The following is a 16744-nucleotide window of genomic DNA, read 5'->3' on the forward strand; positions in this document are numbered from 1 at the left end:
GAGCAGGAAAAACACACACGTTTCAATGGACCGCAGGACCCCATTCGTACAGCCAGGTAATTCCAAGCCCGCACTCTGTGGGCCAACTCTGTTCTGCACAGAAGAGAACGTTAGAGCGAGCGCCACTGAGGGGGAACAGGTGGGACCCCGGTCGTTTTCATGAAGGCTAGTGTTGGGCCCTCAGTTTCAGTGCCGCACCTGCTCAAACCCCAGGTCTCCCATCTTAGGTCTGATTCTCGGATTATCACACTACCCAGAATCGGGAATCTAGCTCAGCCTCACAAACCCACAGATAGTCGCTGTACTCAGGTGAGATGGGGGGGGGGGGGGGGGGGGGGGGTGATGAAGGGGCAGTCATGTCCCAGGTACAGGCACGTAGTGTCTGCTTCTGGGGCTGTAAGGTGTTTTTTGTTTGTTTGTTTGTTTGTTGTTGTTTTTAAATACAGCGTGAGGAGCTGCGCTTGAAAAACCTGGGGAGGTTGGAAGAAGGGATACAGATGCTAAGGATGCCAGTGATGGACGTGACGTGGAACAAATGCCACCGTATTTATCCACGTGGAAAATGTGAAGCGTGGGCCCTGCGGCCATTCTACAGTAAGCTTCCCTTGTGATCAGACCTGCCAGGGCCACCTGGGTAAGCAAGGACTTCCTTTTAGCTGCTCTCAGCCCACCAGCCCCGACCCCAGTCCTGCAGTTTCCCTCCCGCCCCTAGGACTACAACTCCCAGCCCGAGGGGGCACCCAGCGCATGCGGCCTGACGACCTACGCCTACATTTCCCAGCGGGCCGAGCGGCTACGCTGACGCACGCATGCGCCCTCGCACCTCCCTCCCAGCCCGGGTTTGACCTCCAGCCGCCGGGGAGAAGATGGCCTCGCCTGCAGCGTCCGGGCTCGCCCGGCAGGTGAGACGGTGGAGGCCCTGAAAGCCGGCGGGAGGATGCCTCCTGGGGTGGCCGCGCCGGACCCCTGGAGCCACAGCGCGAGGCCACAGCTGGGAGTGGGGGCGACGCGAGGCGGCTCGGGCAGCCGCGCACCCGCACCCCGGGCGCGGCGGGCAGGGGGCGCGGGCCTGACCTCGGCGGCCTCCGAGCGGCTCCGGGGAGCTGCAGGCTGGAGGCCCCAGGACCTGGGCGCCCGGCTCCCCCGGGTTGCGAGCTAAGGACACTGCCCGCCCCCCGATCGTCCCCCTCCCTGGGGCGTCGCGATTTGCCCTGGCAGGTCGGGGGTCATGGTGACGCTAGGGAAGGACTGTAAAGCGCAGCCCACGTTCTTGTAAGGAGAGTGAGGCAGCAGCGTGTACGCGGTTCGTCCCGCTCGGGGGAGAGCTGAGATCCGAACCCACGGAGTCACACCGAGAGGGAGAGGAAGCCCGGGCGCTTCTGCTGTCTGCCCGCGCGACGCTCTCCCTGGCCTGACCTCTGACCCTCAGGGAACTTTCCCGCAGGAGCCGCAGCGCCTTTGCATCCTGGCGGCCGGTTTGGTGTAAACACTGCGGAGCTGGGGTTGCAGCGAAGGCGACCCGCGCCCCGGCAGGTGGCTGCTCCTCGGGAGATGAGCTGCCATCGCAGAACCGGGCCTGTCCTCGAACCGGACCTGCCCCCTCCCAGGGCTAAGCCTCATTCCCAGAAGGCACGTGGCTTCTCAGCAGGTGCACCTCTTGCCAATGGTGGCCGGAGTCCTGCCGCTTTGTAGTAACATCCTGCTCACGGGTGGTTCTGTAAACGCTAACCGTCTTTCCTTTCTTTTTGAAACACCAGTTTCCTTGTTATTCTTTACTCTGTTTTCTCCCTGTTCTGGAGTGCCGGCCTCAGCCCGGCCCAGCAGACGCTCGTGCGCTGGGACGTTCACTCCTGACCAACAGCAGCCCGCCCCCCCTGGGTCTGTGATGACACAGGAGAAACCGTGTCCACATCCTATTTACTGTAAAATGACCTCCAGATCCGAGTGTGACCTGCTTTCCTTTGTTTCGAAGGTGCGATGCTTCAGCACGTCTGTGGCCAGGCCGTTCTCCAAGCTCGTGCGGGTAGGTCAGCTTCTTCGTCTTTGCAAAGCGGGGACCGGTGTCCAGCAGCAGTACCGCCGGGCCTGGACTTGTGCACTGTTGTCGTTTCAAAACGTGCCGTGTGCGTGGGGCTAGGGAACGAATAGTGTCGAAGGCCTGCTGTGCGGCAGGAGGGTCCCTGAGCCCCGGAACAGTGACGGGGAGCGGCTGGCCTTCCCGCTTCACAAGGGGAAATGGAGACTCCGGGAGGACTTGTCCGGTGTCCCTCAGTTTGGTCCTGGGGCTGCCCTGGAACCAGACTCATTCAGAGCCTGAGCTTTTCTCCGGGGCCACAGGGCTCCACTGGGGGGGGGTGGGGGTAGTTGTACACCGAGGGCCGGGTGTGGAGGAAGCCTGCAGTTATTGTGAGAAACACGTCAAGCCGCAGGCACATAGTCAGTGGCTCAAGGGCTCCACTGGTGAGGAGGCTCGTAAGAGACACAGTCTTCCTGTGACGTGCGCGAAGTGTGCTTGTACGTGCTTCATAAACACCTGTTTTCGTGGCTCTCACATGTTCAAAACTGCCTCCCATCAATGTTAAAAACCTCCCACACCTGAAACTGAATAGCATTGCATTCAAAGGAAGCCAGTCCGTCTCAAGACTCATGGACTTGATTCTAGGTGGTTAGGCTGAAGGGGTTGGACGCCGTCTTTCCTAAGGCCCTCGCTCTGCGGGGAGGAACTGGAGGGTCAAAAGTCGACCGCTTAGGGGAAGACTTCTAATTTGAGAATTGCCATTCAGGATAGCTCTCTGACAACATAGTTAACTTGTATGCCACAAAAGATGTCTTTTTAAAATTACAACTATTTAACTCTGCTATTGACAGTAGAATATTAACTGATTTTCCTTTTTGTCCCCTGCCCCACCTTTTTTTAAAGCCACCTGTTCAGGTGTATGGCGTCGAAGGCCGCTATGCCACTGCTCTGTACTCTGCTGCATCTAAACAGAATAAACTGGATCAAGTAGAAAAGGAGCTGTCAAGAGTAGCGGTGAGTGCTTTCCTGCCCATTGCTTACTACATTCCCACCATGTTTTTTTCCTTTAGAGAATGATTTGGGTTGTGGGATGGGGTTTGACTAAAACCGGAAGTCAGCGGAGACACAGGAAGGAGCCCCTTGCCTTAAGACTGTAAGTGAGAGTGAGAGAAAAGTGTGACGCTACAAGGCATCACTAACTGTCCATTGGGCACCCCAGATTCCAGAATGCTTTTCGTGTATGTAATCCAGCAGTTGTTCGGAAAAATGCTGGTTTGGGGCCACACATTGCACTTTCTCCTGAGGTGGCGGCGGATCAGAGACAGGCCCCAGGCGGGCGCCAGGGAGAAGCTGCTAACGCAGTCACTGAGGGCGGCAGGGGGGTGACCGAGATGGAAGCAGCGGTCACTGGATCCAGACGTATGTGGGTTCACAGAGGGGAGACAAAGGGGTCTCAGGTGCCTGCACTCCTGTGTTCTGCCTGCTTTCCCTCCCGGACGGGGGGTGGGAGGCTGTTCTGAAGCACCACCCACGCCCTGGCTGGGCTGGTTCTCGATCTCTGAGAGGGAGCACAGAGGGTTGCCTGAGCCAGAGAGGCCCCTCCAAGGAGGCACCGTTGAGGTCCACACCTGAGTGCTGGCATTGCCAGTATCCTCTCAGTACGTGAAAAACTAGGGTAGGACCCATTTTAAATACATTAAGATACGCAGTGAACTGGGTTTTGGGGGTGCATACTTAAGTCTCTGTCGAAAAGCAAAAGTTAATTTTCAGAAATTTAAAAAGTGTCTACATTTTTTCAAGAAATAGTGTATCCTATGTGAAATCATGGTGTGGTGTATGCTTAAAGGCAGAGAAAATTATTTGATTGTAACTGTCCTTTGTGCTTCGAGAGTGCCAATTTAATTCATGAAATACATGATCCATAAGAAGTGTGTGTGTGGCAGCTAGGATCATTTTATGCTCTAAAGAACTTAAGAAATTCTTTTTGGCTCTTTTAGCAAATCCTGAAGGAACCCAAAATGGCTGCTTCCATTTTGAATCCCTTTACGAAGCGCTCTGTTAAAGTGAAAAGCCTGAACGACCTGACGGCCAAGGAGAAGCTCTCCCCCCTCACGGCCAACCTGATCAGTAAGTACTGGCTCTCCCGAGTCCCCGCAGACTCGCTGCTGGGAAGGCCGTCCGGGGGCAGGCGCATGGGCGTCGCTGCCCGTGACAGAGAGTCAGGCCTCCCCCAGCCTGTCCTTTCCTCTCCCCAGTGAACCGTCTGCGGATTCAGGTTTGAGGGGCCCTGGCTGACGATGCTAAGATGTGAGAGTCTAATCTCAGTATCTCAGCCCACGGCCAGCAGTGGGACTCGCACCGTCAGGATGGTCTGTAGCCTGGCTGTCCCTCTGTCCTTGGAGAAATTTGCATCCTTCAGCCCATCAGGTTGCTTTTCAAACCCCAGGTCAACTCAGAATACAAGTTCCAAAGAATGTATTTGTGCCACCATTTTTTAAGATACACAGTGTTAATTTGAGGATTTGTAGCTGAATGTTAAATTCTGTGACCTACATTTGAAAATCAGATGCAAGCTGTGATCAAAATATTCAAAGAAGAACTAACATTCAAACAAGAGCTAACATCTCTCCTCTCTAACTATTCCAAAAAATCCAAGAGGAGTGAAGACCCCCCGAGCTCGTTTTACGAGGCCAGCATTGTCCTAATTCCAAAACCAGATAAAGACACTACAGAGAAAAAAATTATAGGCCAGTATCCCTGATGAACACAGGTGCTAAAATCCTCAACAAAATATTAGCAAATCAGATCTCCAGCGATACATTTAAAAGATCATACGCCATGGCCAAGTGGGATTTATTCCAGGGGTGCAGGCTGGTACAGTATATGCAAATAAATTAACGTGATACAGCACATAAACCAATTGAAGGATAAAAATCCAGCAGCCATTTATGATTAAAACTCAGCCAAGTGGGAATAGAGGGAACATACCGCAATATAACGAAGGCCATGACACCCCTACAGCTAACATCATACTCAGCGGACAAAAGCTAAAAGCATTGCCCTTAAAATCAGGATCACCTCTCTTACCCAGCATAGCACTGGGAGGCCTGGCCACAGCAGTCAGACAAGAGAAAAGGCATCCAATTGGAAACTAAAAAGGAAAAACATTATTACTTGTAGATGACATGATACTATAGAGAGAGAACCCTAAAAATCCCACCAAAAAACTAGAACTGATAAATTAATTTAGTAAAGTAGCAGAATATAAAATATCCAGAAGTCATTTGCATTTTTACAAACCAATAATGTACTATCAGAAAGCCAAACTAAGAAAACAACCCCATTTACAGTCACATTAAAAAAAAAAAAACTAGAAATAACTTTAACCAAGGATGTAAAACACCTATACTTAGAAAATTATAAGATACCGAAGGAATTGAAGAAGATACAAGTAGATCATATACCATGCTCATGAATAGGAAGAATTAATATCAGTAAAATGTCCATTCTAGCCAAAGCAATGTATAGGTTCAACACAATTCCTATTGCGATACCAATGGTAGATTTCACAGAACTAGAACAAATATTCCAAAAAGCTGTATGGAACCACAAAAGACCCTGAATAATCAAAACAGCCTGGTACTGGCATAAAAACAGACATTTAGATCAAGGGAACAGAATAGAGAGCCCAGAAATAAACCTGTGCCTTTATGGTCAATTAATATTTGACAGAGGAGGTAAGAACATACATTGGGGCAAAGATAATCTATTGAATGAATGGTGTTGGGAAAACAGGACAGATACATGCAAAAAAAATGACACTAGACCATCTTCTTACACCATGCACAAGAATAAACTCAAAATCAATTAAAGACTTAAATGTTAGACTCAAAACCATAAAAATCTTAGAAGAAAACAAAGTCTCAGACATTTCTCGTAATAATATTTTTTCCGATGTATTTTTTGGGGACAAGGGAAATAAAAAGTGGGACTGCATCAAACTAAAAAGTTTTTCCACAGCAAAGAAACCATCAACAAAATTAAAAGACAACCCACTGAATAGGAGAACATACTCGCCAGTGATACATCTGATGGGTTAATATCCAAAATTTATAAAGAACTAATGCATCTTGACACCAAAAAAGCAATCCAATTTAAATGGGCAAAGGACCTGAATGGACACTTCTCCAAAGAGAACATACAGATGGCAGATACACGTGAAAAGATGCTCACATCACTAAGTTACAGCTATGGGACATCCCCTCACACCTGTCAGAGTGGCTTCATCAGCCAGCACACACGTGCTGGCGAGGATGTGGGGAGAAGGGGAGCTCGTGACTGCTGGTGGGAAGGCAGCGGGTGCAGCCCCTGGAAAACAGCATGGAAGGTCCTCAAAAAATTAAAAGTGGAACTGCCTGTGACTCAGCAGTCCCACCTCCGGCACTGCGTCTGAAGAGCCTGAAACACGAGTGTGAAAGAACATCTACACGCCTCTGTCACAGCCGTGTTACGTACAGTAGCCACGCCAAGATCTGCAAACAGCCAAGTGCAAACGAATGACTAAAATGCTGTGGTGCATTTACACACGGAATCCTACTCGGCTATAAGCAAGGAAATCCTACCCTTTGGGACAGCACGGAGGGACCTGGAGAGCATTATGCTAAGTGCACTGAGCCAGTCAGAGAAAGACAAGTGCCATATAATCTTTCTTATATGTGGAATCTAATGAACAAAATAAACAAACTATAAACAGACTCATGGAGCCAGAGAACAGGCTGACAGCTGTCAGAGGGGAGGGGGCTGGGTGGGAGAGGTGAAAGGATTAAACAGATGAGACTAGTATATCTGTTGCAAATCTGGGTAAGACACACACCCCTTACTAATTTAAATGCATGTTGGTGCAGTCTCTTTTAAGAAAACAAACTAACATTGAGTAACAATCTCCATTCACATTCTTAAAGAGCATTAAATATAATATTTTTTTAAAATATATTGATTTCAGAGAGGAAGGGAGAGGGAGAGAGAAAGAGATAGAAACATCACAGATGAGAGAGAATCATGGATCGGCTGCCTCCTGCACATCCCTACTGGGGATCGAGCCTGCAACCAGGCATGTGCCCTTGACCAGAATAGAACCCGGGACCTTTCAGTCCGCAGGCCAACACTCTGTCCACTGAGCCAACCCAGCCAGGGCTAAATATAATATTTTAAGGCCACAGATGACGCTTTGGAGGGGACTATAATACCCACGAATGACCATGTTAAGTGAGTGTCCAGTTACTGAAATGCCTTCACTTCCCCAGATTTGCTCGCTGAGAACGGCCGCCTGACCAGCACGCCCGCCGTCATCGCCGCCTTCTCCACCATGATGAGCGTGCACCGGGGGGAAGTCCCCTGCACGGTGACCACCGCATCGGTGAGTGGGGCTGTGGCCCTGCGTCCGCCTTGGCGTTCCGTGCATCGCGTTTGGCGGAATAAAAAAGAGAAAGCGGCTAAAACCAAGACCTGGGGAGAGGTGACCTGTCACGGGGGTTTGCTCGGTTCCGCCCGCTTCCGGGAGCTGCGCTCCAGGGCCCTCACACACCTTCACTCCGCCCTGACGGGGCTGTTCCTGAGGCTGGAGACGGGCGGAGGGTGTGAGGGACAGCGCTTTGTGCTCCAGCGCAGGTGTGAGTGTTAGTTCACTGAGACTCGGGTTCCCAGGCTTTGGGGTGAAGGGGAGAGTGTGGGGCGCACAGGCCCTTGGCTCTCGCTGACTTGATGGCGTGGGCTGTGATAGGCACCACTTACTGAACCCTCCATGTGCCGGGTGCCTTTGTGATTTACTGTCCACGGCCCAGGGAAGTAGAAGTGATTATCTCCACGTCACAGGCGAGGAAACCAGCCCAGGGAAGTTGAGTTGTTTGTTCTGGTCACAAGCGGTGAAGCCCGGATTTGAACTCAGACCTCTCTCCACAGCCCATGCTCCTTCGGCTACCCCCTCCCCGGAGTTCATTTTCTTATCCTGAGTCTGTTCCTGCTGCGCATCAGTGTGGGAAACCGCCTGTGGGACTTCCCCCGGAGAGTGTGGCTGGTGTGCTCGGAGTCTCAGCGCCTGCCTCCGGCGGCCGTTCCTAGTCCGTACGGCGCTCTGGTCTCCAGAGAGCGGTGTCAGGGACATTTCATTTCATTTATTAATTGACTTTAGAGACATCGATTTGTGGTTCCCCTTACTCCTGCCTCAGTGGTTGGTTCCTGTTTGTGCCCTGACCACGAAGGAACCCGCAACCGTGGCGCAGCAGGACGATGCTCCAGCCTGGCCGGGCCAGTGTCAGGGACATTTACCGGCTCGAGGGCCACACTGTCCCATGGCCAGGCCTGGGGCAGGTCGCTCTACTCTTTAAAAAACATACACTTCGATTAGTGACTAAGGGCAGCGACTTTAGAAATAGACTGATTTCCAATGTTGGCACTGGTCCTCACTCCCTGGGCAACCGTGGGTTTCTTAGCCACCGTGAGCCTCAGCTCTCACACATGTGAAGTGGGAATAATGGCTGCTGGCCTCCCGGGGTGATGGGGCCTCCCGGGCCAATGGGTATTTTTTCCTGACGCTGGGAAGTGTCCGTTTTGCTTCATGTGAGTGTAAAAAGAGGGTTATGTTCTTTTCAGGCTTTAGATGAAGCCACTCTCTCTGAATTAAAGACGGTCCTGAACAGCTTCCTGGCTAAAGGCCAAGTGTTGCAGTTGAAAGTTAAGGTAGGTTTTTATTACATGGGGTTTCCTCGGGCTGTCACTCGGGACAGTGAGACGTCAGGTCTGCCCGTGCTGATGTGCCTGTCGTGGGCCTGGGGTTTCTGTCTAAGGGCTGCAGGTCCGCTCCCAGCGGACGGCTCTTTCTGGGTGTGCTCGTGTCCGTGCAGGCAGCACGCAGCCTCGGAAGCGCTTTGCGTCTTCCCTTTTGCTTGGCGCGAGGTCTGTGTGTTTTCACATGTCCAACCTGTTTCCTCCTAGACTGACCCGTCAATCATGGGCGGGATGATTGTGCGCATTGGAGAGCGGTATGTTGACATGTCCGCGAAAACCAAGATCCAGAAGCTGAGCAAGGCCATGCGGGAGGTGTTCTGAACGCACTGAGGCTTCTGTCGGTGAAATGTAAAGCTTGGAGCAACAATAAAATGCTTCCTGAACAGAACATGCTGTTCACTGTTCTTCACGTGGAAACACGGGAGCCTTACTTTTATACGAGGGGCCCGGTGCACAAACTTGTGCACAGTGGGGTTCCCAGGCCTGGCCTGTGATCAGGGCCAATCAGGTTCCTCACCTCCCAGCCACCCCGCCGCCTCCTTCCCTCACTCCCTCAGCACCTAGGGCTGCCGCTGGTCCCCTGCCATGTTCCGCACCACCCCCTGGTGGTCAGTGCACATTAGCGAGCGATCGAACTCCTGATCGAACGCCCAAGGGGAAATCTTGCATATTAGCCTTTTATTATATAGGATTGTTCTTGCAGTATCTCCTCGTGTGAAGACTAAAGGCCCTTTGGCTGGAGAACCTAGAGTGTGTAGATTATTAGGAATCTAAGGAAGCTCGTGTCCGTTAGGAAAATAGTTCCCCTTGTTGAGCCTCATTTTATGCCCGGCTTCCTGACACCTGTCCCCCTGGCCTCACCAGGGCGGGGCTGAGCCTGGGGGGTTGGGTGCCCGCGAACCAGGCTGCTGGTATCTTGGAGTTTCCGCTTTTAGTGTCCATTTCAAACAAGGGCCCTGAAAGCAGTTCTCGGCCAGACACAGGCAGCCGCCCCTCTCTGCTGCCTCCCAGTGCCAGGATCCACCCCATCACTGGCCTAGGGGGTTGGGCTCCTGAAGTGCTGGGTGGTGCTCATCCACTTATTCTTTTGTGTGTGTGTGTGTGTGTGTGTGTGTGTGTGTACATAGCTATAATAATAAATGCGTAATATGCTAATTAGACCGGACATCCTCCTGGACGAAGCCAGGGCTGTGAGGGAAGCCAGGGTCCTGGGTGCCGGAGGGAAGCCAGTGCCAGCAGCCGGGGGAAGGAAGGCCTACTCTTGCCCGCATTTTGTGCATCAGGCCTCTAGTATATTTATGATGTGTGTGTGTGTTGATTTTTTTGTTGTTAATCTTCACCCGTGGATATTTTTTCCATTGAGAGAAGAAGGGAAGGGGAGAGAGACACATCGATTAGTTGCCTCCTGCACGCACCCCGACCAAGTCCAGACACTGAGCTGCAACGAGGTACGTGCCTTTGACCAGAATCGAACCAGTGACCCTTCAGTCCATGGGCCAGTGATCTAGCCACTGAGCAAAACCGGCTAGGGCTGTTTTTATTGAGGGAGAAACAATGATTGATTGCCTCCTGCATGCACCCTGACAGGAGCAAACCCACAACCAGGCATGTGCCCTGACCAGGAATTAGACCGTCAACCTTTTGGTGTACGGGGCGACGCTCAACCAACGAACTCACACGAGCCCGGTGCCCGTCCCATCACCTGACACGCTGCCCCGTCCTGTGCATTTCGACCTGGTGTGAGCCCAGAGTGGTTTGTCTGCGATCCTGCCCTGCCCGGTGTCTTAGTGTAAAGGCAGCAGTGTTTCCTGTAGCGGCTCTGACAGATTCTGGCAAAAGGGCTGTCTCTGCTCCAGAATCTACAGAGTCGAAGAGTGAGTGCTGTGCTAACAGGCCTTCGGTGGGTCAGGGGCAGAGATGCTCAGCAAGAGGAGGCAGCAGAACAGGTTTCTCACCTGCTCCCCGCGCCCCCCTCTATGACCTGAGTGGTGTGAGCCCAAACAGGAGACAGGACTCCCGCCCCCACCGCCAGCAGCTGCTCCAGGGGAAGGCCCATTGGGCCCGCCAGTCAGGTCTCCAGCCAATCAGGCTGGGAGCCAACACACAGGAGGTGAACCTTCTGCCTCTGGCCATTTTACCCCGAAGTGGCCGGAAGTGGCCGGAGAAGAGCGATGTCCAGCCGTGCGCCCCGGGAGCTCTTAGGACATCACTGCCTGACTAGCCAGGGGCACTGGCCTCCCTTCCCTTAGACTTAAAAACGAAACAGCCAACACCACCATAGCTGTCGGTGTGCGTGAATCAACATCATACCTTTTCTGTCAGACCGGCAACCAGTATATTTCTTGTGCCACAGGATTTATGACCAACAAAATGAGCAGGGCGAACCCCTGTGCTCAGAGACAGCCTGTCCTCACGGCCCAGGAGTGGCCACGCCCTGCGCTCACAGCGGAGGTGTGACCCCTGGAGAGGAACCTGGTGGGAGGAAGAGCCCCTACAGAATCCACTCCACAAACATGGGTTCCTCTCACAGCCAGGCCACAAGTCCCACTGTCCAGAAAGTTCCGTAGGTCAGGGCAGTGGCTTACCGCCCAGTGAGTCCCAGGACACGGGCCGGCTGCCCTGCTCCCCAACGGACACAGATGGGGTTGAAGCCGGTGACTCCGGCCGTGCAAGCTGCTTCCGACAGCGAAGCTCCCTGACTGGAGCCGGGGTCCCCATGGGCCATGGAAGCATAACGCCCACTTCCAGAGGCGCGTGCAGGCCTCACGCTAAGACGTTCGTAAATACCCGTTACCGGCTCGATGACCTCTCACCCTCTGGGCACCTGAGCCCGGGATTGATGGACTGAACCACCTGGTGCAGCATTGTCACCGGACAGAGCGCACCCAGTCTCGCCGCCGAGGGCTTGCTCAGGACTCCCGGCCCCTCGGCCTCCAGGGAAGCCTGTCCCGCAAAGCGCCCTCAGCCCGCGTGATGCCCCTCGGGGTGCTCTGCAGCCTCGGCCTCTCACCCGCGCCTCCCGGCAACTGCCGGCCCCTCTGCAGCCGAGGAAGACGGGGCCTGGGGTGGCGCCGGACCCCGTGCTCACCCCGCTGGTGGGCCAGCCGGGCCTTTCATTCCCCTCTTCCTGCTGGTGCCACCCTGCCCCCCACCACACCTGGCACCTCAGCTGCTGGCACTGGAGCCACCGGGCAAAGCCAGTTTAGCTGATTCCCTGGGCCTCTTCCACGTGCCCCAAATGCTCCCAACCCACCCGCTCACCCAGCCAGCCGTCCCGCAGCCCCTCCTGGCGGCCTCCAGAGAATAGTAGACGGACGACTGCCACCCCCAGAGCCCCCTGGTGGGCAGGGCCGCCTCTGCAGCTCAGAGCTCTGCAGGTCCCTGGGCCCTGAGGACACCCGGCCCCAGCAGGGACCAGCGGCACATGCCCCCCACCTGGCACCACATTGCCTCCTTGCTGTCATCTTGGCCGAAACCCTGGCTTCCTCCTCGCAAACCAGCTACACAATCTCCTAAGGGGACACCTGAGGCAGGCACCGCGTTGGGGCCTCTGGGTACTTTCCCGGGAGCCAGGAGCCCCCTCTGGGTGCTGCTTGGCCCCAATTCAGCTTCCCACCCCTACCCCCACCCCCGCTCAGCGAGATAGGGCCCCCCAGGGACAGACCCCGTGCCCAGCCTCCTGGCGGTACCTGATCGGAGAGGAGGGGAGGGGAGCGGAGAGCCGGAGAGCAGACGCCTGGCCCCCCTGGACTGGCCTGGAACTCGGCCTCCTGGCGGCCCCTGGCCCACGGGGGCGAGACGGTGGGAGCTGCAGCAGCCTCGCTCCACGGGAAAGGCCAGGTGAGTCCAAGGGCAGAGCCACCCGCCAGCCCTGCCCACAGACTGGGCTGCTAACAGGAGGGAGAAGGGAACCTCTCGTGGAAGCCCCGGGCCTTCAGCCTCTAAGTCTTGGCAGCTGAGCGTTACCGACCAACATCCAGGTTCCCACACGCACCTGCGTCCGCCCAGCTCGCCTGCTGTTGGGAGGCCCACGCTGCACTCCCGGCGCCACAGCAAATCCCGCAAACCCGCAGCCTCCAGACCACGGTGGCCCCCGGGGTGCGGGGCGGGACAGTCATCTGCGGGGGAGCCTCTTACCACCAAATCCTTCCGGATCACAGGAGCCTCCCGGTGCTCCAGCCCATGGAGTGGGGAAACACAGCGCTCCCGTGGCCATCGGCGATGAGCCCGAGATCAGTGGACTAGGACATTCTTCACAGCCCTTTCCACCAAGGCAACACTTTGAAGCAACTTAAACACGCCCATTCAGAACTGTTCAGATAAATCAGGGAAACTGGGATGCATTCAGAAAGTGGGATACGATGCAATCCTTACATTTATAAATATTCTGCCCAGCCGGCATGGCTCAGGGGTTGAGCATCAGCCTACAAGCCAGGAGGTCACAGTTCAGTTCCCAGTCAGGGCACAGGCCCGGGTTGCAGGCTTGATCCCCAGTGTGGGGCGTGCAGGAGGCAGCTGATCCACGATCCTCTCTCATCATTGATGTTTCTCTCTTTCTCCCTCTCCCTTCCTCTCTGAAATCAATAAAAATATATTTAAAAATATATATTCTTCAACATATATATCTATTCTATATATCTACATATATCTCAATATGTATGTGTGTGTGTGTATATATATATATAAAGAAATCTGATTTAAAGCATTCAAAATACAAGTGGGATGATTTATGTAAATTGTTATTGAACTGTGCCTGCACATGAGAAGAGCTTGGTGCATATTAGCAATTAAATAATACTAGAGAATCTGGAATGCACGCACACAAGCACATGTGCACACACACAGGCACACACATAAGCACACGCACACAAGCACAGGCACACACACAGGCACACACAAGCACATGCACACGCACACAGAAGAATTCCAGGAAAGATGGCACAGGATGGAACGTTTATTTCCGAGTGGGAGAATCTCTCTATTAAGTGGTTTCGTTTTCTTTGTGTTTTCCGGTGCTTGCTGAATTTTCTGCATTAACAAGTATGACTTCTGTAATTAGAGGAAAGATAATGAATGTTCTAGAATAAAATAGTGCCTTGATAATGTTGGCACTTAAATAGGCATTATTCACGGTTTCATACCAGCGATTCCTCATCTCAGCGAGTTGGGACGGGACCTTGTCAGTCTCGGAGAAAGCGGGGCACAGTTTCTCTGTTTTTAATGACATTTAATTTATTTTTTAAAACTTCAAATAACCACCAAGAAAAGGGCGTCTGGTGTTTATCTTTTCACAAATGGGGCCCGCTGGTTTGGAGTCCAAGTCACGCTGTTGGGGGGTCAGTTTTAAAATGTGCTCTAACCATCGACGACTGTCCAAGCCAAACAGAGGACTGAAGGCCTGGTCGTGTTTAGATAAATCCGTGATGAAACAGGAAGAATCACCTTGAAGCCAGGGCAGAGGAAGTGCTACACTTACCGTGGGAACTGAGGTGACGGCTCCCGGGCGGGTTTGCTGTCCGCCCGAGGTGTTAACAGTGAAGGTTTGAGGCTGTTTGAATGGACAGCCTCCTGGTGGGCAGCCGGGCCGCCCTGAGTGTCTGTGGGACAATCCGCTTCCATCCCCCGCCCCCATTTCTCCTGCTGCACACACGGACCCCTCAGGGTCTCAGAAGCACGTGGGACCGGGACTCGCGTCTGCTTCGTGCTAAGGTTTGTCTGAAGGAGGCAAGGGGCCGTTGAGAGGGGGGTTGGTTGGTATTTTAAGTTTATTTTTACATCATTTTCCTTCCACAACCACAGCCTTATCTGCCGGCTCGGAAAGGAGGTGGGACAGAAAGAACCCAAAGAGCCCACCGCCGCGGCTGGCTTTTCTCGCTTTATTCGGGGGCTGAGTGGCTCAGAGCACAGGTCAGCGGCCGGTCACGGGGGGCGGGGGGGGGGGAAGGTCCTTCTCGCAGACACACAGGAACAGCGCACATCGGGGTCACCACTGGCTTAACGAGGAAAACAACAACACAGTCACGGCATCGAGTCGGTGAGACTTACAGTTCGTACAGCATAAGGTGCCAAAGAAACACAAACAGCAAAACGAACCGCATCTCCTTTAAACCACGAAAACAGAGGCCTCACGCTTGGGTCCGCCCCGTCCAACCTGGGACAAATACATCGTTCCACGTTCTCCGCAGAGCCCGTGGCCTTTAGAACTCCAGTGCCCTTCCCGCTCAGACGACAGCGTCCCGTCCGGGGAAACCAGACGTAGACTACAGTCAGCAGGACATCCCCTCCCCGGGCGCTGTGCACCCGGCAGGGCTGGGCGGGCACGTGGCCAGCGGCCCTGGGACCGTCTGTCACTGGAAACACGGGACTCGGTCAGGATGGCGACTGTCTTTTCCTAACGGGGTGGAGCCCACTTCCGCTGGCATGGCTGGTCCCCGGACTTTCTGGAATAAAGTTGCTGCCCAGCCAGGAGGGCGGGGGGCTAAGGAAGGGCCTGGACCTGCTCCGGGCGGAGGGCCCCGAGCTCGGTACCCTGGCGGCGGCCACAGACGGGACACGGGGACGCGCAGAAGCTCTCAACGGCTCCGCCTTCGGGGATCAAGTCCGCTGCATCCACAGGGGCAGCTCCTCAGGGCGTCTGCAGGTGACGTGAGTGAAGCAGATTCCAGGAAGCTTCTGGAAATCGCGGCCCCCACCCCCTCGAGTCCAGGAAGCCACCAGGACTCCAGCATCGGCCCCTTTCAGCCCATGGAAGAGCGGCCTGCTCTGGTGGTCGCATGTGCCTTGTGGAAAGGAACATTGAAAACCTAAAACTCACACTCCCCGGGCATCAAGCCACGGCCCTCCACTCTCCACAGTGACCCATCCACAGGCACCGGCCCCGCCACCCAGGCCCGGCTGCTTCTCCTCCAGTTTCACCCCCATCACGCCAGGCCGCTAGCTTCACCGAGGCATCCTCTCCCACCTGCTGGGGGAGGCTTGGCCCCTTGGTGGCCACCACCCGAAATGACTCCCAAATGCATGTCAAGGGTTTAGAAGTTGAGTTTCTTGGGGCGTGGCACCAAGATGGGGGGACACTCCTGATGGCCACGTAGACGAGGTCTGTGCCCCAGGCAGCCTGGACTTCCGACCCTTTCCTGGCAGGGAGGGGAGGAGGCTCTTCCCCGGGGTCTCCGTCAGGGGCATGGGCACCGGAGGCTGCTCTGTGATGCCGGGAGCAGCTTCACCAAAAACCCAAGCTTCACCCTCCCCCCGCCCGGCCGTGCAGCAGGGGAGGCGGGAAGACGCCAGGAATCCCCCCACATGCAGACACCAACGGAGGCACTGCTCCTCCAGGAGGGAGTGGCCAGAAGGCAGATTAGCCACGTGATCTGATCGAGCATTTTCTACTCCCAGGATAGGTTTAACATTTTCCTCTAGTTTTATACACTTAAGTTAGATACCTAAAATACTCTCATATACATACAGAAAAATAATCTCTGTGAAAAAGCACACGTGACGATAACAAGTTAAATATCTTTGACTACGGAATCCGTTAGCTTCTGCGACGTGTGCCGCAGCCTCCTGCACACCACACACACATGTAGCCGCCGACAGTCCACAGCACACGGCAGGGAGCAGGAGACGCCCTGACAGAGCAGCTTCCTCACGCCCTGCAGGGGCCTCCGCACTTTCTCAGCTGCAGACCACACAGCACGCAGGGGACCGGAGCGAGGCCCGATGATCACACACAGAGCGATTCTGCCACAGATTTCTCACGCGCACACACACGTTTACACAAATGCTGACCCCCTGTGCATGTGAGGCTCCGAAGCTGCTGTAGCTGAGGCAACACGCCCGAACCACGTGAATGCCAGCTTCCCTGTCCACGCAGGGCTGGGGGAGGGCAGCGAGGGGCAGCCCACGGCTGGCCAGGCGCCGGAGGACACGCCCTGAGGCTGGCTTCGC

At 54.5% G+C, this 16744-nt stretch overlaps 1 protein-coding gene across 1 annotated transcript; it reads left to right on the plus strand.

Annotated features, from left to right (window-relative positions):
- The first annotated feature begins 816 nt into the window (after nucleotides 1-816).
- On the plus strand, nucleotides 817-9188 carry ATP5PO (ATP synthase peripheral stalk subunit OSCP). The gene is made up of 7 exons (XM_070407244.1): nucleotides 817-902; nucleotides 1973-2023; nucleotides 2921-3031; nucleotides 4015-4144; nucleotides 7321-7433; nucleotides 8666-8752; nucleotides 9008-9188. Exons 1-7 carry the CDS (start codon nucleotides 867-869, stop codon nucleotides 9119-9121), a joined length of 642 nt encoding a protein of 213 aa, XP_070263345.1. The 5' UTR covers nucleotides 817-866; the 3' UTR covers nucleotides 9122-9188.
- The last annotated feature ends 7556 nt before the right edge of the window (nucleotides 9189-16744 follow it).

This window comes from Myotis yumanensis, unplaced genomic scaffold (assembly GCF_028538775.1).
Source record: "Myotis yumanensis isolate MYYU_CA2020_CCGP unplaced genomic scaffold, mMyoYum1.0.hap1 SCAF_2, whole genome shotgun sequence".
Taxonomy (NCBI): Eukaryota; Metazoa; Chordata; class Mammalia; order Chiroptera; family Vespertilionidae; genus Myotis; species Myotis yumanensis.

Bases quoted from the DNA above. Each gene is read 5' to 3' on its own strand.
- ATP5PO (XM_070407244.1), top strand. From the start codon at position 867: ATGGCCTCGCCTGCAGCGTCCGGGCTCGCCCGGCAG. The intron at 3,032-4,014 runs GTGAGTGCTTTC...TGGCTCTTTTAG, and splicing joins AGGAGCTGTCAAGAGTAGCG to CAAATCCTGAAGGAACCCAA. The intron at 7,434-8,665 runs GTGAGTGGGGCT...TGTTCTTTTCAG, and splicing joins GCACGGTGACCACCGCATCG to GCTTTAGATGAAGCCACTCT.